At 43.8% G+C, this 27,288-nt stretch overlaps 1 protein-coding gene across 4 annotated transcripts in view; it reads left to right on the top strand.

The window, feature by feature from the left end:
- Positions 1-16,892, top strand: part of PDGFRA (platelet derived growth factor receptor alpha) — a 49,172-nt gene extending 32,280 nt beyond the window's left edge. For all 4 annotated transcript variants that reach the window (XM_024573907.3, XM_045182992.3, XM_045182994.3 and 1 more), the window contains exons 19-23: positions 541-652; positions 1,928-2,027; positions 2,161-2,266; positions 8,688-8,929; positions 13,831-16,892. In XM_024573907.3, the coding sequence (XP_024429675.1) occupies positions 541-652; positions 1,928-2,027; positions 2,161-2,266; positions 8,688-8,929; positions 13,831-13,978 (708 nt within the window). In that variant the 3' untranslated portion in view covers positions 13,979-16,892. The remainder of the gene's footprint in view (positions 1-540; positions 653-1,927; positions 2,028-2,160; positions 2,267-8,687; positions 8,930-13,830) is intronic.
- The last annotated feature ends 10,396 nt before the right edge of the window (positions 16,893-27,288 follow it).

The following is a 27,288-nucleotide window of genomic DNA, read 5'->3' as shown; positions in this document are numbered from 1 at the left end:
AAGGTTGGGGATCTCTGTTATGTGCCCAGCAGTGTCAGAGGGTTGAAGGATGCTGATGTGGCTGTTTGACATGTCTGCCCAGGTTAGTGTTTCCACGGAAGGCTGGACAACCTCACAAAAGGAGGCTGCACAACGATCCTAGTGTCAGACTCTTCACAGTGTTTCTTTGGTTCAAAATGTAATTGGCTCTCAGATCCCTGGATCTGTTCTTAATTTTGTTCCTAGGACCGCTTTAAACTAGGGCACAGGTCCAGTCAGGACTCAACACTTTTTGGGGTAAAAATTCAAGATTATATACTTTTGGATGTTATTCTTTGGAAGAACATCAGAAGGAACACTGACCATCCATCACTCATCAAATATTTATTGAGCACCCACCGGGTGAACAGCAGCGAACAGCACACAGAAGACACTCGTGTGGGCCAACGATATTACTGCGAGTTATTCTTAGCCCAGTGGAAAGAGAACCTCTTCCTATTTCTGCTGCTGTGGATCATCAGTGCAGCCACTGGGTTTAACATCCGTCCCTCTTCCCTGCAGACCTTCCTCCCCGTGAAGTGGATGGCTCCTGAGAGCATCTTCGACAACCTCTACACCACGCTGAGCGACGTCTGGTCTTACGGCATTCTGCTCTGGGAGATCTTTTCCCTTGGTATGTGCCTGACAGCTCTGCTTGTTTGGGTGGCTCTGGAACAATGTCGGAAGGGAAATGCTGTGTTTTTCCAAGCTCCAGGAGACAATCAGGGTTGAGATGCCTGGTGCGAGTCAAGTGCACTGCGGCCAATTTATAGCACACTTTGTGCCCGTGTGATGTCTGGTGTGTGCCTGTGCAGAATGAGGCGGGGGTCCTGGGGAGCTGTGCCCTCACCCCTGACCTTTGCCCTCATTCCTGGCCTTTGCCCTTCCTCTTCTATGGGCTACACCAGAGTAACTTTTTTCCAGTGGGAGTGCTCCTGAGACACCCACTCACCAGCTGCTTTTTCACCTCAGACGTTGGGTTAAGTGGGTTCCCCAGGGGAGAGTTGCTCTTCCTCACCTCATGGTGGTAGATGCTCAGGTGAAAGGCAGTGTGGCAAGGAAAAGCGTGTGGCTCCCCTTCCTGGTCATCATTCTGGAGGAGCAACACCCCCTAGTTGTTCAGTCAGTCAGTCACCAGCTGCCGAACAACACAGGCGCCCCATGCTCCCCGGTGAGGGCTCTAAGAGCAGGCTGATTCTCGACCCAGACTGCCGGACGGTTCCTCCCGGGAGATAAAACTCACGCACTTAGTGATAAACTATTTGGGCCTCATTAAAAATCCTGATGAAAGTGCAGACAAAGGAAAAAGGAGCCCTGGAGTTGCTTTGGAAGGCTTCAGAGAGGAAACCAAACTTGACCTGGCCTTGGCCATAAACATGTGTTTCATGAATTTACTGTTACTCTGATACCATGGTGAAGGGCATCTTCTCTCTGCCTGGCGTCCTTTTTCTCAGTTCTCCCTCCTTGGACCTCACTGTGGGTCATCCCAGGGTGCATAGTTCATTAAAAGCAAAGAATTATCTCAGTATTTCCAGCTCCAACTCTGACTTTTGCTTTAATTTCTGGTGAAAATGACTTTTTGTGACCTCAGTGACTCAAAATTTCTTTTGGTTTTCCATTTTGCTTTGTATGTATATAGATCCAGTTGTCAGAAACATTGAAAAATACTTTTGAGCCTTTTTTAGAGATGTAGAATTTTTGCCCAGGGGGTTTGGACTTGACCAACCTAGAAGTCCTGCTAAGAATTAAGGTTTGGGTGGGGAGGTAACACTTCTTCCTTTCCCTGAAAGAACCAGTACTTCATGGTGGGTATCCCCTAGTGTTTTCTAAATGTGCTGTATCACCCCAAGTGTTTCAAAAATGTACCAGGCATTTGTTAAGTCGGGTTGCTTTCTTCCTTGGCTTTAAGGGGGCACACCCTACCCTGGCATGATGGTGGATTCTACTTTCTACAATAAGATCAAGAGTGGGTACCGGATGGCCAAGCCTGACCACGCCACCAGGGAAATGTGAGCCTCTCCCCATCCCGTGGGCCCTGTGTTCCTGCCCAGTGGGTCTGTGGGGGAGGTGGGGGCCATAGGGGCTGTGGGGTGGTAGCTTCCACTCCTCCCAAGTCTCACTCTGAGTTCTGTGCTCCTCCAGCTACGAGATCATGGTCAAGTGCTGGAACAGTGAGCCCGAGAAGAGACCGTCCTTTTACCACCTGAGAGAGATTGTGGAGAACCTGTTGCCTGGACAATATAAAAAGGTTCGTCTGTGGGACAACATGGATGGACCTAGAGTGTATTATGTTAAATGAAACAAATAAGGCAGAGAAAGACAAATACCATATGATTTCACTTGCATGTGGAGTCTAAAATAAACAAAACAGCAGCAAACTCATAGATACAGAGAACATTTTGATGTTTGCTGAATGGGACGGGGTTTGGGGGGCTGGGTACCAAAGCAAAGGGATTAAGATGTGCAAATTGACAAATATAAAAACAGTCACAGGGGTGTAAGGTGCAGCATAGGGAATGTAATTGGTAATATTGTAATAACGATGTATGGTGTCAGATGGGTCCTAGATGTATCCGATGATCACTTTATAAATTATATAAATGTCTAATCACTATGTTGTACATCTGAAACTAATATGTCAACTATATGTCATTATATATATGACATATATTATGACATAAAATATGTCATAGTGTATGTCAACTGTAATTAAAAAATTAAAAAATATTTAAAGAATGAAAGGTTTGTCTGGGCCTCTGAAGATGGGTGGAAAGGAATGAGCCCAGGGAGACGATAGCTGGCGGCTACGCGAGCGAGCAGCACTGCTCGCTGCTGTTTTAAGGGAACGTCTTCAAAGGAGGAAAAAGACGGTGTGGTCCAGCGGCTGGTGTTTCGAGGAGGGCTCCCCAGGGCCCTGCTGGCAGTGGCGAATGAAAACCCTCTTCCCGCAGGGCTCCTCTTTCATCTTCAGGGTGCAACACCTGTAAGCACTTTATTCTCCAGATGTTTGAGTGTCTGAAGCTACTGTGCGGTTAGAAGTCTCAGGGCATCCACAGCCGTTACGTCGCTAATTCGAATGCACTTAAATCCATGCAAAATTGGCTTTTGCCAGCTGACTGGAAGGAGCAACCTCAGCTGTTATCTGTGGCTCCAGCTGGGTTTTTGTGGAATAGGAAACATTGTTCAAAGGAACAAATGTAATTTCATGGAACAAAGCAGGATATGTTAACGAATGAAAAAACTTTCTGCCGAGATGCTGAGAAGGAAACCCAGACACACTTGTATAATAAAATCAATTTCCTAGATTCAAATTAGAGTCACCGTGTAGACTTTTCACACTTTTTGCTTCTCTTCCTTCTTCTCGAGGAGGAGCAGTGTTCGGAGGCTGCACGCTGAACTGGAAGTGAAATACTTTTGTCTGTTGGTTATTTCGCTGCCCATGACAAGTCCCCTAAGTGAGGCAGTGGGGAAGCAGAAGGAAATTCACTGTATGTCAGTCAAAGACACCCTGGTTGGTAAACACGTTTCATGGAAAGACACTGGAATTAGTGTTGAAAGTACGGTCTCTTTAGATCAAAGGTTGTCAGTTATGAGTTAAATTCCTTCAATGTTTTGGAATCAGGCAGGCGTCAGGTATGGCACTCCTTATGGAAGTCCTCGTCACCTCTTACCAGGACCCATTCAAGCCTGGGAGAGACTCCTGCGATGAGGCCAGCTGGGTCCCTGCTAGTCCCAGAGCAGGCAGGGGTCTTTGTGGGGAGGGACACAGGCATAGCTACTGACTCAGAGAAGTGGCTTGTAAGGCCTGCCAGCAGAAGATTTCTGCCATTGGTGGCCTTTTTTTCCCGTTTAAAAATTTTTTTTCAATTACAGTTGACAATTTGTATATGATACATATATGTATAAAACGAACATGATTTTGTATTAGTTTCAGGCATACTGCATCATGGTTAGACACTTGCATAATTTATGAAATGATCCCACACATAAGTGTGGTTCCCACGGCACCATACATCGTTATTTATTATAATATTAGTGACTCGTTTCCCTCCGCTGTACTTACATCCCTGTGCTGACTCGGTGACCACCAATTTGTGCTTCTTAATCCCCTTCCTTTTTTCACCCTCCACCTGCCCCGCCCCCCCCCCCCCCCCCCCCCCGACTCGGGCAACCATCAGTTTGTTCTCTGTATCTGTGAGTCTGTTGTTCATTTACAATATTTTGTTCTATAGATTTCATATATTCAGGATTGTCCAGCCTGTGGCCACATGCAGCTGAGGATGGCTATGAATGTGGCACAACACAAAATTGTAAATTTACTTAAAACATGAGATTTTTTTGTGTGATTATGTGTTGCGGTGTATTTAACATATTGCCCAAGACAACTGTTCTTCCAGTGTGGCCCAGAGATGCCAAAAGGTTGGACACCCCTGAATCATATGGTATTTGTCTGTCTGACTTATTTTACTGAGTACAATACTCTCTAGGTTCATTCATGTTGTTGCAAATAGAAAGATTTCTTCTTTTTTTTTATGGCTGAGTACTATCACGTGGTATATATGTACCACATGTTTATCCAATTGTCTGTTGATGGGCTCTTGGGATGCTCCCATATTTGGGCTAGTGAAAATAAGTCTGGTTCTATGTGCACTTGAAAAGAATGTATGTATATTCTGTTGCTTTGCACTAAAAGTATCAATTAAATCCATCTGGTCTAATGTGTTATTTCAGGCCACTGTTTCCTTCATTTTCTGTCTGGAAGATCTATCCATTGATGGCAATGGGGTGTTAAAGTCCCCTACTGTCAATCTCTCTTTTTATGTCCATCAATATTTGCTTTATATATTTACTTCTCTATTAAGTACATAAATATTTACAAAGTTTATATCCTCTTGTTGAATTGATCTTTATATTATCGATGCCCTCCTTTGTCTTTTATTATAGCTTTTGTTTTAAAATCTCTTTGGTCTGATATTAAGTACTGCTACCCCAATGTTTTGGGGTTTTTTTGATTTCCATTTGCATGAAATACCCATTTCCTTTACTTTAAGTTTGCGTGTCTTCTGATCTGCAATGGGCCTCTTATAGACAGCATATGTGTGTATCTTGTTATCTTTTAAAAATTATATTTTATTGATTATGCTATTACAGTTGTCCTGATTTCCCCCCCATGATCCCCCACTACCTAGCACCCCCCACTCCCTCAGGCAACCCCCCACCATTGTTCATGCCCCCGGGTCGTGTGTATAAGTCCCTCAGCTTCTCCATTTCCTATACTGTACTTTACATCCCCATGGCTATTCTGTAACTACCTATTTGTACTTCTTAATCTCCTTACCTCTTTACCCATTCCCCAACTCCTTACTCCCAATCTGGCAGCCATCAAAAAACTCTCCACATCCATGATTCTGTCTCTGTTCTTGTTGTTTGCTTAGTTTGTTTTTTAGATTCAATTGTTGATAGATACATATTTTTGTCATTTTATTGTTCACAGTTTTATCTTCTTTCTCTTAAATAAATCCCTTTAACATTTCATATAATAGTGGTTTGGTGATGATGAACTCCTTCAGTTTTTTCTTGTCTGGGAAGCTCTTTATCTGCCCTTTGATTCTAAATGATAACTTTGCTGGGTAGAGCAATCTTGACTGGTAGGTCCCTGCTTTTCATGACTTTGAATCTTTCTTGCCAATCCCTTCTAGCCTGCAGAGTTTCTTTAGAGAAATCAGCTGACAGACTTATGGTAACTCCCCCATGAGTAACTAACTTCTTTTGCTGCTTTTGAGATTCTCTCTTTATCTTTAACTTTTGGCATTTTAATTATGATGTGTCTTGGCGTGGGCCTCCTTGTATCCATCTTGTTTAGGACTCTCTGTGCTTCCTGGACCTGGATGTTTGTTTCCTTCATCAAATTAGGGAAGTTTTCTTTCATTAATTTTTCAAATAGATTTCCAATTTCTTGCTCTTTCTTTTCTCTTTCTGACACCCCTATGATGCGAATGTTGGAACGCTTGAAGTTGTCCCAGAGGCTGCTCACATGATCCTTGTTTTTTGCATTCTTTTTCTTCTTGTTGTTCTTTTGCTTCCTTATATTCCAAATCATTTATTTGATTCTCGGCTTCCTCCACTCTGTTGTTTCCTTGTAAATCGTTCTTTATTTCAGTTAGTGTTTGCTTTGATTCTGACTGGATCTCTTTTGTGCTGTTGAGGTCCTCACTAAGTTCCTTTAGCATCCTAATAACCAGTGTTTTGAACTCTGTGTCTGATAGATTGCTTATCTCCATTTGTTTGTTCTTTTTCTAGAGTTTTGAGTTGTTCTTTCATTTGGGCCATGTTTTTCTGTCTCCTCATTTTGGCAGCCTCCCTGTATTTTTTTCTATGTATTAGGTAGAGCTGCTCTGACTCTCTGTCTGGTAGTGTGGCCTAATGTGGTAGGTTTCCTGTAGGGTCCGGTGGCACAGCCTCCCCTATCACCCAAGCTGGCTACTCAGGGTGTGCCATTTGTGTGGGCTAAGTATACCCTCCTCTTGTATTCAGCCTTGGTTGCTGTTGGCAGATCAGTGGGAGGGATTTACCCAGACCAGTTAGCTGCAAGGATTGGCTGTGACCACTTACCATCAACCTCTGCCCTCTGTGGAAGATCAGCTGTGCAGGGGCAGGGTGGTGGTGCTCTGACATGGTCTGTAACTGTTCACAGGGTGTGCTGGCCCTGGTTTCCCAGGTGGTGCAGGCCAAGGTCAACCTCCACCTTTGTTTTGCCTGGGGCCATACTGTCTGAGCTATTAAGCAATCTGAGATGGCTGCAACCTGTGCTGGGCTTGGAGATTTTCAGGTGAAGCCAAGCTGTGAACCTAGGCTGGCTGCTGCTAGTGCTGGGCCTGGGGCTCACTGAGGCCAGCTGTTGCTTGTTTGAGAGAGCCATTCATATGGAAAAGCAGCATGGCTTGGCCTGTAAGTTGGTTGGGGTGGAGCCTCTGGGGATCTCCAAGGCAGGCCAAACAGTGTTAGCCAGGTTGATGGAGTCTCAGATATGGCATCAGCTTGATGGCTCTGTGGGGGGAGGGCTTAGGAAAGGGACAATGGCCTCTGTTCACCTTGATGCCAGACACTTCAGTTTTTCCTTGTATGACCCTGGTGCCTTTCAACCTGCCACCCCCGTGCTGGAACTCAGAGGTAGTCTGAGTAGGTGAGCCCATGTGTGGGTTCTTTAAGAGGAACTGCTTGGGGCTCCAGAAGGTTCTTCCACCAACTCAATCCCCACTGGTTTTTGCAGCCAGAAGTTGTGGGGACTTACCTTCCTGGCACTGAAACCTTGGGCTTGGGGGACCTGTTATGAGACTGGGACTCCTCACTCCTGAGATATCTCCACTGAATATTTATTTACCACATGTGGGTGAGGGACCAGCACATTCCATGTCTGCGTCCTTCCTACCAGTCTGGATGGATGTAGTTTCTTTAATTCTATAGTTGTCAGACTTCCATTCAACTCGATTTCTGATGGTTCTAAGTGATGGTTGTTCTATATTTTAGTTTTAAATTTTATGTGGTTGTGCAAATGGGCAAGCCCTGGCTGCCTACACTGCCATCTTGACCAGAAGTCCCTGTATCTTTTCTTTTTAAATTAAACTTTTGATCTTTTTTTTAAAAAATATTTATTTATTTTTAGAGAGAGGGGAAGGGAAGGAAGGAGAAAGAGAGGAAGAGAAACATCAGTGTGTGGTTACCTCTCGCATGCCCCTACTAGGGACCTGGCCTGCAACCCAGGCATGTGCCCTGACTGGGAATCAAACCTGCAACCCTTTGGTTCACAGGCCGGCACTCAATCCAGTGAGCCACACCAGCCAGATGGTGTCTTGTTTTCTTATCTATTCAGGTTCCCTATATGGTTTGATTGGAACATTTAGTTCATTTACATTTAAATGGTCATTGATAGGTACATAGTTACTGCCATTTTATTATTCATATTTATGTTCTTTTTTTTCCTTAAAAACATTTCTTTAACATTTCTTGTAATACTGGTTTGGTGGTGATGAGCTTTTAATTTCTCGTTGTCTGAGAATTTCATCTGTCCTTGTGTTTCAAATGATAGCCTTTCTAGGTAGAGCAGACTTGGTTGTAGGTCCTTGCTTTTTCATCACTTTGAATATTTTGTGCCAGTTCCTTCTGGCCTGCAAAGTTTTTGTGGAGAAATCTGCAGACAGTCTTATGGGAGTTCTCTTATAGATTCTTATAGATAACTGTCTTTCTCTTGCTGCTTTTAAGATTCTTGCTGTCTTTAACCTTAACACTTTTAGTTGCATGCCAGGGGCACCTCTGCTGCTGAGATATACCTTCTGATTTTTAACTACCACACGTGGGAATGGGGGCAGCCTGTTTTGCATCTCTGCCCCTCCTACATGGCTGCTTCCTTATATCCTGAGTCACAGGACTTCTGTTTTGTCTCAGATGATTCTCCAGGTTAATAATGTAGTTGTAATGTGGATGTGGTCATTGGAAGTGGTAGCTCTTTCTTCATGTCCCACATCCCTGGGACATGACATCTGACTCTGACTCTCCTTCGGTGGTATAAATCCCACATCTGTGAGGTAATTTGAAAACAGTTAAAAAGTGTGTGCATATATATGTATGTGTGTGTGTGTGTATGATTAACTGTGGGAACTGAATGTCTGCAGAGTTATGAGAAGATTCACCTGGATTTCCTGAAGAGCGACCATCCCGCTGTGGCACGCATGCGAGTGGATGCTGACAACGCTTACATTGGCGTCACCTACAAAAATGAGGAAGACAAACTGAAGGACTGGGAGGGTGGCCTGGACGAGCAGAGGCTGAGTGCTGACAGTGGCTACATCATCCCTCTGCCTGACATCGATCCTGTTCCTGAGGAGGAAGACCTGGGCAAGAGGAACAGACACAGGTAGATGTGGGCATGGCCTCTGCTTCCAGCAGAGCTCCCCTGCTCCTGCCCCCGCAGCACTCCTGACGGAGAGAGGGGAGCCGTTGCCTGTTGCCCAGATGATCAGGCTCTGGTGGTAAATCTGTTTTAGGGGAGAACTGGGTAGAATCCCCAAGGGGTCTGGTTAGTGTTGAAAATGCTTCCCAGGTGATCTTAATATGCGCCCCCTGGGGCTGGGGGAGGTGTAGGGGAGGGAAGGATGTACTTCCTTGGTGGAGAATCTTTGACCTAAGTCTTCAGGTAATTTGATCAAACTGACACAGTACCTAAGATTATTGAGGTACTATAAGCCTCTCCTGCTGTTTTCGTATCTCGTCGTCCTGAAAGGTGAGAGAGGGGCTAGACTGGGCTGTTCAACTCTACATAGTGGTTTGTAACCCTAGCTGCAAGTTGGAATTACCTGGGGAATTTTAAAAAATACTGATATACAAGCCTCACCCAGAACAAAAACTTAGAATCTCTGGGCATGGGCCCAAGCATGGCCTAGCTGATTTGTTTTTTTCTTTTTAACTTTGTATTATGAAAGAGTTCTAACATGCACAGTTGAAACAGTGTAGTGAATATACTGTATCTCAGGTAGCCCTCACTCACCTGCAATGGGTACAACCTCACGGCCAGTCTGCATGCATACTGTGTTGACCCATCCTCCTCTGCCCACTCTGGGTTATTCTGAGGCACATCTGAGCCATCGTATCATTTCAGCCATAAATATTCTAGTATGCACCTCTAAGTGATAAAGGCTCTGTTTTTAAAAATAACTAGAGCTATTAAAAATAACTATAATACCATTAGCTCATCCCCTAAATTGACAATAAATTACTATCTAGTAGTTAGTTTTCCAATTTCTTTTTCCTCTGACAAATATTATGTTACATTTGGTTTGTTCTGTTCAAAACCCAAGTAAGAGTCACACAGAGCATTTAGTTGATATGTCTCTGTAAGTTTGTCCTGCCTCTTTTTGCCCCCTTGTATGTTATTTGTAAAGAATCAGAGCATTTGCCTGTAGAGTTCTCACACTTACAATTCTGCTGGTTGCATCCTGCAGTGTGTTTTACCTTGTGCTCTTGTCTCTCATTTTTGTTGCAAACAGCTATTTTGTCTTGAGGCTTGATCTAACTCAGGTTAGATTGTGAGGCAAGCATGCCTCAAAGATGGTGCTATGTCCTTCTGTCAGGAGGTTTCTACTGTCCTGTTGTCTTTTTGTGATGTTAGCAGCCATTGGTGATCATTACCTAGGCCCATTAATTTATTACCAAGAGCTGCACACGCACAACCAGGACTAGAACTGTTGGCTGACGCTGTCCAGAGGGAATGCCCCAATTCCTCGCTCTGTTTGCCGAGCCCTCGAACGGAGCCAGGAGAAGGTGACAGTGGCCCCTGGTTCAAGGTCCAAGTTGCTGTGAGTCTCCTTCCCCCCTCTTCCTTCATGCCATTGTTGTCCCTTCTTCCTCATTCAGTTGATTATGTACAATTATTTAGTCAGAAGCACAGGCATTATTATTTTGGAGGCTTATGATTGTGACCTCTCTCAGTCAACTGAAGTATAAGGTCTAGACAGCCCTTGTTTGCCTGCATGTACCCGGTGATTTTAAAAGAATGGTTTTTGTTTTTGTTTGGGAATGTGTGGTTTATATGAGATTTGGAGATGGGCAAAGTAGTCTGTCTGACTTACCTTCCTAATTATCCTTAGCTCAGGACAATTTTAAAAATGTGTCTATCTTCCTTTAGCAAGTAGCGTTTGTCCGAGTTGTGGGGCTCTGTGGTAGAACTTCACCGGGGCAGGGGCGGCTCAGCAGTGGGTCTCGGCACATCCCGCAGGTCTGTCATCTACCTGGTTACGGTGCTTTGTGTTTGGGGCTCTGAAGAATGTTTCAGTTGTGGAAAGGATGCTGCATCTAAATAAAGTTACAAAGTCACATTGGGGTAAATAGCATAAGGAAGGTATCCCCAGAATTTTTTAGGGGTACAGGAGGCTAGACTGCAGAATTTGACACATACTCAATAGAGAGAACGATTCTAGTCATTAAGTAGTTGTTGTGTTGGGTAAGTAGAACTTCTACTAGGGTGACACATTTGATCTTTGAATTGCACAAACGGAGTCCCAGATGACTACACGAGGTCGGGTGAGACTGTGACAGTGGGCTGAGCTTGGTGCACGTCTTAGCCAGCTCAGGTTGCCATAACACAGGACACAGTTTCAGGAGGCTTCAGCATCAGAAATTTATTGTCTCACAGTTCTGGAGGCTGGAAGTTTAAGATCAAAGTGTTGGCAGGTTTGGTTTCTCCTGAGGCCTCTCACCTTGGCTTGCAGATGGCCTCCTTCTTGGGTCCTCACCTGGCCTTCTTCTGTGTTCAGGTGCTTGTGGCGTCTCATCCTCTTCTTACAAGAACACTAGTCCCGTTGGATTAAGGCCTCACTTTTATGACCTCACTTAGCCTTAATTGCCTCTTTTAAAGGTTCTATCTCCAGGTATAATCATACTAAGATTTCAAATTCAGCATATGAATTTTGGGGAGGGGCACGAGTTAGCCCACAGAAGAGAAGGAGCATCCCTGAACTGGGATGCTCTGGGTGTGGCAGGCAGGAGTGGCTCTGAGGAACCCAATGTCAGGCTCAGGATGCTGGGCCCTGGGCAGGGTGTGGGCAGGTGGAGGACAAGGGCTTGCCGTGGAGAGCCCAGGGTTCTAGGTCGGAGCCTATCAGGAGCCAGCCTTGGGCTATGAGGTGGGCACTGTGTCTTAGGAATAGGAGAGATCCTAGCCTTCAGCTCTGGGTTCCACTCTGCGGCCTGAGGAGCAGCCAGGGTGATCTCGGCTGAGTTTCTATGGGAGTCAGCTTCAGTGCCCACACACCTGCCTTCTGTCTGTGAGACGGGCTATCAGCGAGAAGCATGTGCCAGGCCCCTAACAGCCAGTTTCAGGGGGATTAACTCTACTGCAGGACTCAGCTGTCCAACTTGCCCCCTAGGAGGGGGCCAGCAGTCCAAATCACAGCATCCAAGGTAGTGTCATAAATGCAGGTCCCAGCTGAGTTGGGATTAATATCCAAGGGTTGACTCCGGCCTCTAGCCATTGGCCAAGGCCCCAGGAACAGAGCATGGCCTATCAGGGGAGAGGGGATGTCAGAACTAGATGGTCATCAAGACCAGCCAGGTGGGCTGGGGTTCCCAGTGAGGCTCTAGCACTAGGCTGTCAGTGGGGTGTGAGGTGGAGTACAAACTAGTAACCAAGGCAAAAGCTCATCGTAGGGAAGGGCTCAATCTGTGGGGTTGTGAAAGGAAGCCTCAGTCCAGTAGCCCCATAGGTTTTAAGAGCTGTCCAGGCCACGGGGGTTTAGGATAGATGGCAGCAGACTGTTCCCCACAGGCTCCCACTGGGCCAGGCTCAGTTCTCGGCTTGCAAGTGATATGGAGAGGAGGGGAGGGAGACTGAGGAGTCAGGCTGGGCCGACAGGCAGGAAACAGCTGAATGAAAGGATTGAGAGCCCTTGTCGGATGTGTATAAGAGCCTCCTTCCGGCCGGCCGGCCAATAGTGTGGTTTCTATGCTGTTTATCCAGCACAGTGCTGCGGCCTCACAGTGAGGAGGACAAACCCTTCCTGCCTGGCAGCTGATGATCTGCTTGAAGCCAAAAGATACACATAAAAGTTTAGCAACACAAGGCAGGATAGCCATAAAACAGTGAGTTCAGACAAGGAAGGACAGACAGGGAATCATGACAGGCTGGAGATTTTAGGGAAGATTATTTTCTGAAAGTTTTTTGTGAAAACTTTTAAATGCCCAGAAAAATTGAGAGAATACATGTCCCACTTAGACTGAGCAGTAGTTAACATTTTGCCACCTTTGGTTTTATGTAACTGTGTGTGCATAATAGCTATCGTGTCTTTCACATGCATACATACTCATACTTTTTTTTTCCTTGCAAAATCCTTTGAAACTAAATCATTTGAAACTCTGGCACACATTCCTTAAGAATAAAGATACTATCCTATATAACCACAATAGCATGGTCACACATAAGAAATGAACAATTTCCTGATATCTGATATCCAGGCCCTACACTAACAATAATAACAGTGAACATTTATTGAGCACCTGTTACTGTTCTAGGCACTGTGCTCAGTGCTTTATGGTTATTGCCTCATTTAGTCACCTGGACAAGCAGAAGTATCATTGGCACTATCGTCATCCTATCTTATAGGCAAGGGGACAAGGGGGTTATGTGAATGGTGTGAAGTCCCACAGTTAGAGTATTAAACCATTCCAGACCTAAGGCTTTCTGACTCCAGAACATTCCCTCTAAGCCATGGCTCTACTAAGGGCTTTCACGTGGGCCTTCAAGGCTCAGGGGAATTGAGTATGAAGAGGAGGGGAAGGAGGGCCTTCCTGGGCAGCAGGTGACATCCTGAGAACACAGCTTAGACATTCAGGAAGTTTCAGGCAGAGCACGTGACCGGGCTGGCTGCAGTTTGCCCCCGATTTCACAATCCCTCTGCTTTTCCTTCCCCATGCTTTTGATCAGACATTGCTTGTTTTCTCTTGCTCTACAATTGAGTCGGAAAAGTAGTTAATTGTCTTAGCTTGTTAGCAACTCTGATGAAAGATTTCGCAGAAGAGAAGGAACGTGGAAGTGTGGCGATGCCCTGTGGACCTTGGTTTTCCCTGTGGCCCACTGCAGTGTGGTGGGCAATGAGTAGCCATCCGGCTTGGTGGTAGAATCTTGCCCAACTGGGTCGTCCACTTTTGAATGCAAAGGATCTTGCAGGAAGAGGTCCTTTACCTTTGAGGGACCTCCCTAGAGACACCACTACGGTCAGGTCAGTCCGTACTTGGCTGTAACCTTTCTTGTCTTTCCCTCTCCAGCTCACAGACCTCTGAAGAGAGTGCCATTGAGACAGGTTCCAGCAGCTCTACGTTCATCAAGAGAGAGGATGAGACCATTGAGGACATCGACATGATGGATGACATTGGCATAGACTCCTCAGACCTGGTGGAGGACAGCTTCCTTTAACTGGTGGGTCTGAGGGGTACCTTCCACTCCTGGAGCCACTGTGGATCCTTTTAAGAAAAAACCACTTTATTGCAATGCAAAGTTTGAGAGGAGGACTTGGATGATGTGTAATGAGAAGTTCCTGGCCAAGGGCATCAGGGAACCTTCTCCGGATGAGTGAATGGGATATTTTGAAGTGAACTTTTTCAGCGTTGCCTCTTGCAATGCTTCAGTAGCATCTCAGCGTGTGAAGCGTGGAGGTAGATGGACAAGGAAGTAGAGGAGCACGGAAGATGAACTTTGTGCTTCAAGGCATTGGTGCGATTCCAACATACACAATTTTTGTTGCAACAAAACTCCAGCATTGTAATTATGTAAATAACTCTAACCAAGGATGTGTTTAGATTTGTATTAACTATCTTCTCTGGACCTCTGAAGAGACCGACCACTCAACCCATCCGTGTACTTCCCGCTTGAAACCTGGTGTCAGCTGCTGTTGAACTTTCTTACGAAGTACATGCAAAACCACTTTTGAACCTTAAAAGGTACTGGTACTACATCATTTTACTTTTTTGTTTAGTGTTAAAGAGATAAAGGCTAATGATTAACCAACCTTGTTTAATAGATTTGGGTCATTTAGAAGCCCGACAACTCATTTTTCTATTGTAATCTATGTTTATAATAATACTACTGTTATCGGTAATGCTAAATGTGTAATATGTAACACGTTTTCCCTACAGAGAAAGCACAATTTTTAAAACATCCTTACTAAGTAGGTGACACGTTTGACAGTTTTTGACATTTATATCAAATAACATCTGTTTCTCTATAAAGTATGGTAATAGCTTTAGTGGATTAAATTTAGTTGAAGTTAGAGAAGAAAGTAAAAGCGGTATCTTCCAGGAAGTCAGAGTTTTTAACTGTGTACTGAGTAGGTTCCTGGATTGTTGTACTAAAAACAGTGAACTGCCCTCAGAAGGAATGGGTTTCGAAACAAACAAGCAAAACCCCTGAATCCTTCATGTTCTCAATATGAAGGCATAAGCCTATGGCTAACATGACTTCTCATGTTATTACCAGCGGAAAATGTAATCATCAGCAGAAAGATGCCATTGGCAGAGGTCTTTTCATGCCTAGTGGTAACTTTGGATCCCAACATACGTATTTTTAAAATTCTATGAACCCTAAAAGAGTCAGAAGAATGTCCTGAACGTGAGCCCCCTTTCTTCATCTCTTACCCCAAGGAGAAATAGTCTGAAACTCTGAGACCATAAAGGCATTGCTCACTGAAGGCTGCGTGTGCCTCTGTTTGGATCTTTGGTTCCCAAATGGAACTGGCAACCAGGACCCCCAGATGCTAAGTTCCCATCCCAGTATTTTTATAAATGCCCCTGCTCTTGTGATTAGCTGGTTTGGGAAATGCTGGCTTAGGTTATAGGAAACTGCCATGGGAAAAAAAATCTTTTTAAATTAGGAACTGGGCCAGAAATCAACCACGTGGGAAGCCTACTATTTAAATCTTTGGCTTCGGGTCAGTGCCATTTAACACCGCATATCTAGCAATTGGTATCCTTACTTTAACTTTTCGGTGTTAGAAGACCTACATGCTCAGCCTCAGACGAAAGTAAAGACCCTGCTTCCCACTGCATGGGGGAACGGACCCTCTTCCCCCGGGTCTCCAAAGTGCATGTACAAAATGATGCAATTCAGTGTGCCAAATCTCTAGAACCAGGTCAATATTTTGGTGGAAATACAATCAAAAAGTTTTACTGGTATTTTGGGGTTAAATGGGAGGACAAGCTGTCACACCCACCGAAACTGTCAAAGAGGCGGGTGTGGGTTCGTTGGCATGCTCTGCGATACTGCTTAATTGCTGACACCGTATGAATGAAACATGGGCTGTGATTACTGCAATCACTGTGTGTGCTCCTGGCAGGTGATGCTTTGGAAGACATAAAAGCAATAACAAGGTACTTGACTACCTACTGGTGTAATCTCAATGCAAGCTCCAAGTTTCTTATTCACCTTTTTCATAGTATGAAGACTGAGCCAGATTGGCCAATTGAAAAAAAAAAAAAACAAAAACACCTGACTAGGTTCTGTTGAGCCAATTAGACTTGAAATACGTTTGTGTTTCTAGAATCACAGCTCAAGCATTCTGTGTATCACTCATTCTCCCTTGTACAGCCCTCGTTTTTTGGTACTTTGCATTTTGATGTTCCTTTGAGTCTCGTGTGACATAGTCGGGCTGGATGAAGATTCTCAGACCAGCAGGTTCCAGTCCTAATGACGGTTCCAGTCCTAATGAAGGTCCCACCTGAGCTGGTGTGTAATTGCATTTTTTAAAAAGTGTTTTCAGCGTATCATAGATTTGGTTCCTGTATGGCCTCCTGCAAAGTCCCCAGATGAAAATTTGGCAATCCTTCCTATTTTCTGTGTTTATGAAGACAATCAAAGCTGGCCTCAGAGACACAATTTGTGACTTTTAAAATGATCAATGATGTCCTTAAAATGTGGTCTGCCAATCTGTAACGAAATGGTCCTATTTTTGTGAAGAGGGACATAAGATAAGATGATGTTATACATCAATATGTATATATGTATTTCTATATAGACTTGGAGAATACTGCCAAAACATTTATGACAAGCTGTATCACTGCCTTTGTTTATATTTTTTTAACTGTGATATTCCCCACAGGCACATTAACTGTTGCACTTTTGAATGTCCAAAATTTATATTTTAGAAATAATAAAGAGAAAAATACGTAAGTGTTCCCAAAACTGTGGTGTGGTGAATGTGTGAGAAGAACTAACTCAATCGTAAGGGTCGACCGATGCAAAATGTATTACAAATCCCCGTCCATGTTTTTGTTTTTAAACATGTAAATGAAGATCTTTATATTTCAATAAATGAGATATATATAATTTAAAGTTATGCTAAGGTTCCAGCATTTTTGTCTTTAGTTTAATCCTATGAATTAAAGCAATCATGTTCAATTTTTTTTCTTAGCAACATTCCAGTAGGACTCTGTATTAAGGTTTTGATGAAACCAACAGAAAATTTAAGGCTTAAAAAGTATTTCAGCTCATCAGTTCTCAGACCCAGCATTTGACTTAAAGATAATTGGCACTTGGCTCATCTTTGATGCCATCTTTACTTGTTTGTTTGTTATCTTAGCATATTGTTATTTTTAAATTTAAATTTTATTCTTCAGTTAGTTTCCTTTCAATATTATTTTATATTGCATTCAGGTGGACAGCATAGTGGCTAGACAGTCATATAGTGTTCACATGGTGTCCCCCGATATTTCCAGTACCCATCCTATACCCCGCGTATTTATTACAATATTGCTGCCTGTATTCCCTATGCTGTCCTTTACCTTCCCATGGCTATTTTGTAACTACCAGTTTGTACTTCTTAATCCCTTCACCTCTTTCACTTAGCCCTCCAACCCCTCCTTTCTGGAGACCACCAGTCCACTCTCTGTGTCCATCACAGCGTATCACTGTGTGATGTTTCCTACCCTGTGCAAAGAGCACAGGGCAGCGTTCCCTCTGGACGGCACTCAGACGTTACAGAAGTGCGTCAAGTGCAAAGTTAAGGATGTGTTCCACCATGCCTTCTTCCCTGCCCCCGTCCTGTTTCCCAGGGACAGACGTGCATCATCCGGTGTGCGTTCTCTTATCCTTCCAGCCCCCTTTCTGTGCATGTGATCACGTACGTGCACAGGCACACCTCGGAGATGTCGCGGGTTCTGTTCCAACCACCGCAACAAAGCAGGTGTCGCGATAAAGCGAGTGGTCATCTTTTTGCTGGTGCAGGGTCTTGCTTTCAGTTTGTAAAGCATAACATTTGGGAAGTGGAATAAAGCTATTTTTGCTTCATATTTACCTAGGTAGGATTGTGCTTTAGGTTGTTCTTTGTCATATGCTTTTCTTTTTAAAGATTCTTTATTTTTTAGAGCAGTTTTAGGTTCACAGAAAAGTTGAGAGGGAGGTACAGAGATGTCCCAACCCCTGCCCCCGCACATGCACAGCCTCCCCCCCCATCACCAGCCCCCCCAGAGTGGTGCACCTGTTACAGTCGATGGCACGTCATTATCACCAGGGGCCCCGTGCTTTTTATTTCCAACGCTGCCTTTTGAAGGTTTACGTGCGAAGTGTGTGTAGATAGACCTCCCTCATTTCCTGTCAGCTGCGCAGTGTCCCACTATGTAACTGTGTTGTAACTGTGCCTTCACGTTCCCACAGCTGCTTTCATAGTTTCCAGTTACTTGCTATTCAAATGACTTCATGATCATTCTAGTACAGAGTAGTGTTTTGTTAGCACAGATTCCTAGAAATAAAATCACTAGGCCCAAGGGTGTGCAGAGATGAATTGCTGTTGAGTCCAAGTCTTCAGATATGATTGGCACAGTGAATTCTTGAACATCCGCCGGTGAATCACCTGCTTTGCAGATTATCTGCAGCCCCAGGCTCTTCCCTGCCTCACATAGCTCACCGGGATGTGGTATGTGTGGGAGTGCGTGGGCCTTTGTGTTCTGAAGCATGCCCAATCAAATGACTTTGGGAATTTAACACATGATCCAACTCACCTTCTTTTCAACGCCTGGATAACGGAAATTGGTTACGTTGTTAATAATGGGAATATAGCACCCTATCCCAACCTAACTCCTGTTACCCAAGTTCAAGTAGTCTGCGAATTCAAACACACCTCCATGGAGTTAAGAGCTGGAAGGAGCTGCTGAAGGTTGGGTATTGGCTTGGCCTCTCTTCCAGCCCGAGGAAGGAGACAGATCATCCTGCTGATTGAACAACGGAGGCCTAACCTAGCATCAAATCCATGCTTCAAGCCTGCGGAGAGATCTTTTTGTTCTCTCTAATGTGCAATTTTACCTCTTAGTATAATGTGGACAATTCTGCTCTTCTCTGATGTATAATTTTACCTTTTAATATCACACAGACAATTTTGCATCCTTTGTCTCCTCTGTTACCAGTAGAGTGTTTTAACATTTTTTTGAAGATCCTCTTTCCATTGACTAATTTTTGATGCTTAGCATAGTGCTTTGAAGCTGGGAAGACATTTCATAGATGAGGAAACCAAGTGACTTGTGAAAAGTGCACGGCTGACTAATGAGAGCACCGAAATCAGAGATTTCAAATACACGAGCTCTGTGTACTGCGGTAAACCATGGAAAAGCAAGGGCTGGTGGGAAACGTCTGCTCAGACGCGCAGTAGGTTGCTTTGCTCCTTGAGATGTTTCGAAAGACAAGCAATGGACTGGTCGGCTTGCAGAACTTTCTCATGCATTTGTAATAGGAACAATTTCTTTTCAGGCTATACCACAACAGTTCTAATAATGGACATTGTGATTTTAATAGTTATGTGCTTCATAAAATGCTGTTCAGGAAAATGGCTTAGAATACCTGAATCCATCATAAACTAGGCAATTTTCCCTGGGATAACAGAGCGATAGAAATGCTTCATTATCTCAGACACCAAACACATATATGAATTAAACTGAACCACATTGTTACAGCAAAATCAATATACTGTGTTTGTAACGGGAACAATTTTTCCTCAATTAAAATATATATGAAAATACATATGTGGCCTTAATTAACATTCTGTTCTGCCTGGTTAAATAGCTAGCACTGTGTCCTAAAGAATAATGAATGCATCCCCCCAAATGTATACATACATGGCTGATGTTTCCATCACTCACGTTTTAGTCTACATGTAAAGTGATGGAGACATCAAGGACACATTGTCTCACATGGCAGGGGGAGCATATTTGCTCGCTGTTTCTGGTTTGTAGGCTAATTGGAATTTTAAAAAGATTTGCCACATTATCCTGGCAGATGGTATTTTGCGCTATCGTTATTCGTGGGCATTAATGACTTCCCTCTGGAGCCTGTGTATCCTGTCTACTTTGAATTGCATTACATTTCATGCCGACTGCTCCACACAGAATCGGACCCAGTCTTTCCTAGGTGGTGATGAGGCTGCACTCTGTCCAGCTGGTCAAAGCTGGACACTTGATTAGGAATTACGTAGCTCTTTGAAGTGATGAAAATGGTTTTCTTCTCTGTCCCGAATATCCCAGCCCATTTCTCATTTTTCTCAGCTTGCTCTCCCACAGGGTGGCGCATCCTGTCTGGTGCCTGAAGACAATCGCAGAGTTGGACGCGTCTTTCGTCAGCCTGAGATTATTAGACACCCTTTCTTTGTCCCTCGGAAGGGAGGGGTTTGGTTTCCTAAATGGGGAAAACGCCTGAGATCAGGATGTAATGATCCTGCCTCAGAAAATTATTTTTTAATTAATTCCTTCAACAAAATTTATTAGAGAACAGCCTCTTCTTTGTTTACTTGATCTCTCAAATGCCTAAATCTCTAAAAAGCCTAAACGAGGCAGCTGGCAGAGTTGATTCTAACGAGTTAATCACCTGAGGGGAGCATTACGTCACAGAGCAGAACAGCACAGAGCAGAAAATCCTGGTGGGTGGAAGCCACAGTCCTGACTTGGGAGCAACAAAGAGTCAGAAGAGTGGGTTGCAGAATGTAGCTTATCGGAGCCTTCGGATAAACCTGAAGCTTTTCTGCGACCAAAGGACACAGCGTGCTGTTGGAACAATTGAGAATGAGGAGCTAAGGCTGCTGTAGCCCTTACCTGGTGGTCTTGCTACCTGCAATCCCTGTCCTTGATTGCTTCTAGATACTTCCATGGCCACCTTCATATACATTCTCCCCAACTATTATCCCTCTGTTTTTCAATGTTATTTAGCGAGGCACTATTTTAGGTTCTGGGACAACAGGCAAGATCTCCACATCATGGAAGATAGGGACATTCTCTCTACGGCAGAGGGCATATTTGGGTGATAGTAAAATAAAGACAATGTCTCCTGCTGGCACAAAGTTTGGTCAGATTTGCTTGTAGCCTATTGTATAAGATTGGGGCTCCTTACTTAGGTTTCTTCAGCTGTGCCACAGCTAAAGGAACCACCCTGGCCACTTTGCATTGACCCCATAGAGCTTGGGGAACAAGGAGAATGGACATGAATATAAAGTTCTTGCTTTTGGTCTACTGTGAGTAGTAAAGTCCTTTCTTTCTGACCCTCGTGGCTTCTGACAGCATCCATGAGCGTGTGTGGGGCTAACTTGTTACCTTACAAATAGGAAAAAACCCTCAGATCCTTCACAGTTCTTGACATTAACTCAAGAAAGAACCAGTCAAGTAAGATCTCTTTCATCTTTTTCCTTCTTCCCAAATGATACTCCCCTTCATCCTGGAGGGACCAGTGGCAACAAAGTAAGCAGGAAAGTCATGGAATAAAAAAGCTCTAGTTGGGGAAATAGAGAAGAAATTGACCACATTCGTCTCTACCACTGCAGCCTTTTCTTCTTCCATAGGTAAAAGGTGGAGAAATAGAAATTAAAACTTCACATGACGTTCAGAGTTTATGGTTGCTATATGGAGGGAACAGTGAACCCTTTATTACTGAAGCAAAGTCAGAAGTGTCAATGGGTGTATTCTAAATTTCATCCAAAGGGACAGGAAGAATGAACTCTACAGAATAGCTATGTAGGGGAAGTTGTGAGACAATAATTACTTAAGGTTATTTTCTGTTGTTTACATATTCAACCTACCATTACACCTCAACTCTACAAAAAATAGGAAGACAAATGGCAATTTCCCTTTCCTGGCGGGAACACTGAGTTTTTGGTGCTGCCATTGACCTCCCGTCAGGATTCCTTGTTCCCAGCGTGCGGCTGCGGTGATGGGAGAGCCTCAGGAGTGTGGGTAGTGAGTTAACACCATCCCCCAGGGTAAAGTTGTGACCCTCCAGTTTTGATCCTTCCAGATTGAAGCATGAAGTGATATTTTGACATACTTTCCTAAAAGACATTTATTTAGCCATCGACAACCATTCACATGTATTATATTAAGTTCTTGGCTACTAATATAACTAATGTTCAGTGAACATGGTGGGAAATTTGACTTATACTTCAAAAATATATTCCTCTTCTTCATTTTTGTATGAGAAATACACATTCTCACATCTCTGATGTTGGACTTGGCCACGTGACTTCCTTTGAATAACGAATGATAATACAACACGAGACAGCAGATACTTGCAGTTTGCTTGTGTTGAAGGACATAATGCCCTGGACATCTGAACAATATTGAGTCTTCCAATCCATGGACATAGCCTGTCTCTTCATTTACTTCAGTCTTTATTTTATCTCAGCAAGTATCTTAGAAAGTATTGACCTTCATAAGTGATGCAAACTTTTTGCAACAAACTACAAAATTGCATGAGGATGTCTGTAATTTCAAGTTTTAGTATTCTTTCTTCACTGAGCTTCTAAGACACCCACCTCTCTTGGTTTTCCTCCTTCACTACTGGTTACTTTTTCCTCAGTCTCTGTGCTGATCCTTCTCTTCCCCTGGCTTCTGTTTACGCTGGAGTGCCCCAGGACTAAGTCGCTGGGCTTCACTTCTTGTTGTTGTTCTCATCTAACCTCATGGCTCCAAATACCGTCTATATGCCGACAACTCCTAAATGTATATTTCTAGCCAACTCTTCTGTCCTGAACTACAGGTTCGCGTATCCAATTGCCCACTCAACATCTTCATTTGGATGTCGGTTAGTGACCTCTTAACTTTAAAACTTGGCTCCCGCTTTTCCCCTCCAGCTTGACCCGCACTTAGTGTCCCTCATCTCAGCTGAGGGCAACTCTAGTCTTCTAATTGCTTATGCCCCCAACCTTGAGTCATCCTTGACAACCCTCTTTCTCACACTCTGCAGCTAATATGTCAACACTTTGGTTCCACCTTAAGCATATCCCAAGTGTACCGAGAATCAGACCACTTCTCTGTCCCTCCCCTGCTCCCGCCCTGGGCCAGGCCACCGTCCCCTTTCCCCTGGATTACTGCAGCAGCTTCCTAAAGAGCCTACCTTGCTTTGCTCTGTCCCTTCCCCACAACAATTTTCAATACAGCAGCCAGAGTGGCCCTTTTCAAATGAAATCAGATCCTGGTTACCCGTTTGCTCGAAACCCCATAATGACCCCATAATTTTACTTAGAGTAAGACATAAAGTGATTAAAATAGCTTTCAAGGCCCTTGAAGATCCAACCTCTGTTTCACCTCCTTCTTCTTCCATTACTCCCTTTGCTCACTCCCTTCTTCCTTCACTGGCCTCATCGCTATTTCTGGGCAATGATGTGTCCTCAGTGCTTAGAACAGTGCCTGGTCCAGAGTAAGAGCTCAGTAAGTATTTGCTGCAGGATTGTACGAGTCACCCATCCACAGAGGGAGTTATGGGGGCTCTAGGGCAGCAGACTAATTGAAAAAGCAACACTCAAGTTTCTGGCAACTCCTGAGGCCAGACCCAGTGTTGACCCCTAGCTCCTGCCCTAGTGTGTCTGTCCAAACGCCTGTGATGTATCAGCTGTGCTCCTCCCTAGTGAAGGGGCAGCTATCATAATAGTGAATTTACAGGAGGTTTTTAGTAGGGACATGTATGAAAAATACTGAAATAGAGCTTCTCATGAATCTCGAAAAATCAGTCTGTTGAATGCACTCATTTACCATCCTACATCTCTTTTAGACTTATGGGAAGAATTACACTCCTTATTTTAAATTCAGCCCAGGGGTTTGCTCGCAAACTTCCCAAGCCTGATGTGAGGCAAAAGAAAGAAGAGCCAGAGGAAGAGGAATTTCTGATCCTGAGCGCTATTGGAATTAAATACATGGGTGGTCTTGGGTGGTGGCTATTTTTGCATGAAATACACATGTGTATTTGTTGAACTTGAGGTGAACTTCTCAGAAATAATGGACTTTTACCTCACCAAGAGTGAGCATTTGTTCCACTTCTGGTATGAATAAACAAACATTGTTTAGTCTCAACTCCTCTTCAAATTCAGGACTCTGGTGAGGTTTTGATGGGGGCTACTTGGCAAAGAACCCAGTCCCCGCACAGAGGCGTGCTTCAGCGTGGAGGGCAGCCCCTAATAGTCTGCATCACGATTATGCTGCAGCTGAGGGCTGGCCACTTGATAGAGCCTCTCTGTGTTAACGATGCTAGAATGGAAATTCTTTAAAAAAAAATCATTGGCATGATGTTTTATTTTTATTTATTTTTCAATTACAGTTTATATTCAATGTTTTTGTTTATTGGGTTCAGATGCACAGCATAGTGGTTAGACGATCATGTATTTTACAGAGTGGTCCCCTCGATACTTCAAGTGCCCACCTGGCCCCAGACAAAGTTGTTTACGACATTACTGACTCTGGTCCCTGTGCTGCAATATACGTCTCTGTGGCCATTCTGTAACCACCACTTCTCTATCCCTGCGGCTGTGCTGCAGGGTGCGATCAGGAGCTATGCACAGAGTCGGGACTCCTGAGTGTCTCCTTACATCTTATACCCTCGCACCTCACTTGCCTCACCCTGACTGTGGCCCTGCGGTAATCTGTTCTCATTCGGAACTGAGTGAAGTCAGCATTAAATGCTTCAGGAAACTGAGACTCTCCTGATGCTGAGTTTCTTTATATGGAGTCGTTATCTTGATTCTGTTACCCTGATGGTTTCGGACAAGCCTTTTTTTGTTAGCATCTTGAAACTATAGAGGGCTCTTTGCGGAAACTCTTTTATTTCTTGGAATAACAATAATACCATTTAGCTGCTGGAAAAAGCTATTTTTCTTCCATCCCCACCCACCCCAGATTGTCTTCCTTTCCTTCCCAAAACATCATTTATTCTATTTTTGTTGCCAAATCATTGTGTTTAGAACAACAACAACAAGTAAGAATCTGGTGGGAAGGTTTTATAAACTAGCAACTGGACTTAAAAGTTTAACGCTCGAGTTCTGTTTAGTTGAACTGCTGAAAAGTTCTGAGTAGGATGATCATAAATCCAGTCTTTTATATGTGTACACACACACACATACTTTCAGAGAGTCCTTTGTACTGATTTTTCTTTCTCAAAGATAGAATTTTTATATGGTACTGCATTAGCTGAGGCCGACTAACCGAGCTCCTTGTAGCTCTGCATCTGTTGCTTTGGTCAGATCACGGAATTTGCCTGGGTTATGGTAACACCCCCACACCTGGACGAGAATGATGCCCATGGATATGATTCATTGACTATAATGTCAGGAAAAAAACTAGAAGTTGATCTTTTTTTTGGCAAAAGGCATTAGCAGGCTAGATTCTTCAGGGCTAATGATAATGAGCACGCTTATAACATGCAAAGGTTGTTGTCACATGTCTTTAAAAAGCCCCCTAAAATCACATGAAGTAACTCTTCTTATTATTCTCATGTTTTAGACGAGCAAAAGAAAGTGGTAACACGTTCGGAATTATAAAGGAGGATCTGTGTTTGGGTCTTAATTTATAAAGGGGACTGCGTGGCAACACGAAGAGGTTAATGCCATTGAAAGAACAATTCCTGAGAGGAGGGGACACACCACAGCATTCAGGGTCACACGGGGAGTTCGTGACATGACTTTTGTGAACCGGAGAAAGCTGATTGCAGGGGTGATGTAAATAACTTTGGGCTTGTTTGGCCCTGTGATTAATGAATACAAATAGACACAGATAGTCTAAGAAGATTCAATTAGAGCAAAGTGGCATCAAGCAGAAGCCTGACTCCAGATGAAAAGCTCTTTCCATGAGACCATTTAAAGTTGTAATCAGATTCTCCCTCTCCCGATCTCCAAACCCCTCACCCTGTTCTGAGCCTTCTGCATTGGCCGCATCTGTACTGACGTTACCAGACACTAGGCTCTTTGAGTTGGAAACCTGACCCACTCACTGTGTTTCAATTCTACTCCCAAATACCTCTTCGGTTTGTTCTTTTTTCTTTCTGCCTACTCCCCTTGCCGTAGCCAGACTGCCTTAACTTGACTTCTTATTCTCCCAGTCCATCATGTTGCCCTATACCTATCCCCAACCGAGCTTCACCCTGTTTCTAGAACGATCCTTTGTAAATGACAGACTTGATTACATCACTTCCTTGCTTACATGGCTCATGTCTCCCTATCACCTTCAAATTTTTAACAGAATATAAGGTTCTTTCGTGAAAGAACCTTTGACCCTTGCCTATCGCCTAGTTGTCTGTCCTACAAAACTATGATGCTATGTCCGTCTCTTCACCTGAGCCACAGTCACAGGGCTGGTACATAGACAGACCTAATTAAATGGTTGAAGAATGGAGATAGGTAGACAGATAGATAAAGATTTTTAACGAAAGTGGTTGTCTTAAAGAATTGAATTTCACTGATGTACAGGAAATGAACTCATTGCTAGTTTTATTTTGGTAACTTTTTATTCCAAGGTCTGTAAAATTCTCGTGCTTAGCAGAGGATTTTAATGCGTTTAAAATATCAGTTTCTTCTAGTCAAATGTCTTGCAGCTGAGAAGGGGCCTGGAACAGCAGCACTAGACTGCAGATTGTTTCAAGTACCACTAGGGGTTGCTAGAGAGCAATAGAAGCCCTAAAGAAATTTAAGTTTCCCCTTCTGACCACATCATTTTCTTAGTTTTGGTAGGAAGTAAGATGTTTCCCTCCATTCAGGGTTTTATTTACTTCGTGGATATGGAGTTACCCCATGTCTGTCTGCTTGTAATAGTTTTCACTATACCGGTCCTTCGAAGTGCTTCATCTGTCTTCTCTACTGTTTGGAGGGATTCCTAACGTGCTTTATTATTCCTCAACTCCTTGAATGCAATCTGAATTAATGTGGTTTTCAGTTGAAAGAAAGAAGGTGGGCCCACCTATGTACCAGGGAATCAGCGAGCACATCCGGCATCTTTGTGTCAAGTGCTAAAGGACGCCTCTCTTTCACAGATGAGCAAACTGCAAACGTGCCACAGCTTCCAAGCTGGCCCGGCCTGATCCCAGGTCTGGTTGCTAAGCTCAGGCTGGATTTCAGCCCCCATTCACACCCTTGGTCAGGCAGCCTGGAGACAGAACTCTGGAATTAGTGGACTAAAGGGAGCTGAGAATGACATGAAGTTCATACACACACACACACACACACTTATTTTTTGGAAACTTTGTGAGGGAACCTTGTATAGAATGGGCGTGCTCCCCAAGAAGCTGTAACACTTGTGCTTTCTAAATTGTTTGAACTATTTTAACGTTTGCAGTTATTTGGTTATAGTCGTTAGATCTTAATCATAATGAGCACTATTTTTGTAGTTCTTTTCAGTCTGTGGAATTAACATCTCCTTGTGATTCAAAGTTGCTCAATTGCTAATAGACTCCCCAAGTGATATATTTGAGATGATGTACTTTGGCTGTTACACTGCTAGTTCAAG

Source organism: Desmodus rotundus, chromosome 4 (genome assembly GCF_022682495.2).
Source record: "Desmodus rotundus isolate HL8 chromosome 4, HLdesRot8A.1, whole genome shotgun sequence".
NCBI lineage: Eukaryota > Metazoa > Chordata > Mammalia > Chiroptera > Phyllostomidae > Desmodus > Desmodus rotundus.
The sequence above is the reverse complement of the archived record's forward strand: the minus strand, read 5'-3'. Positions and strand labels throughout refer to the sequence as shown.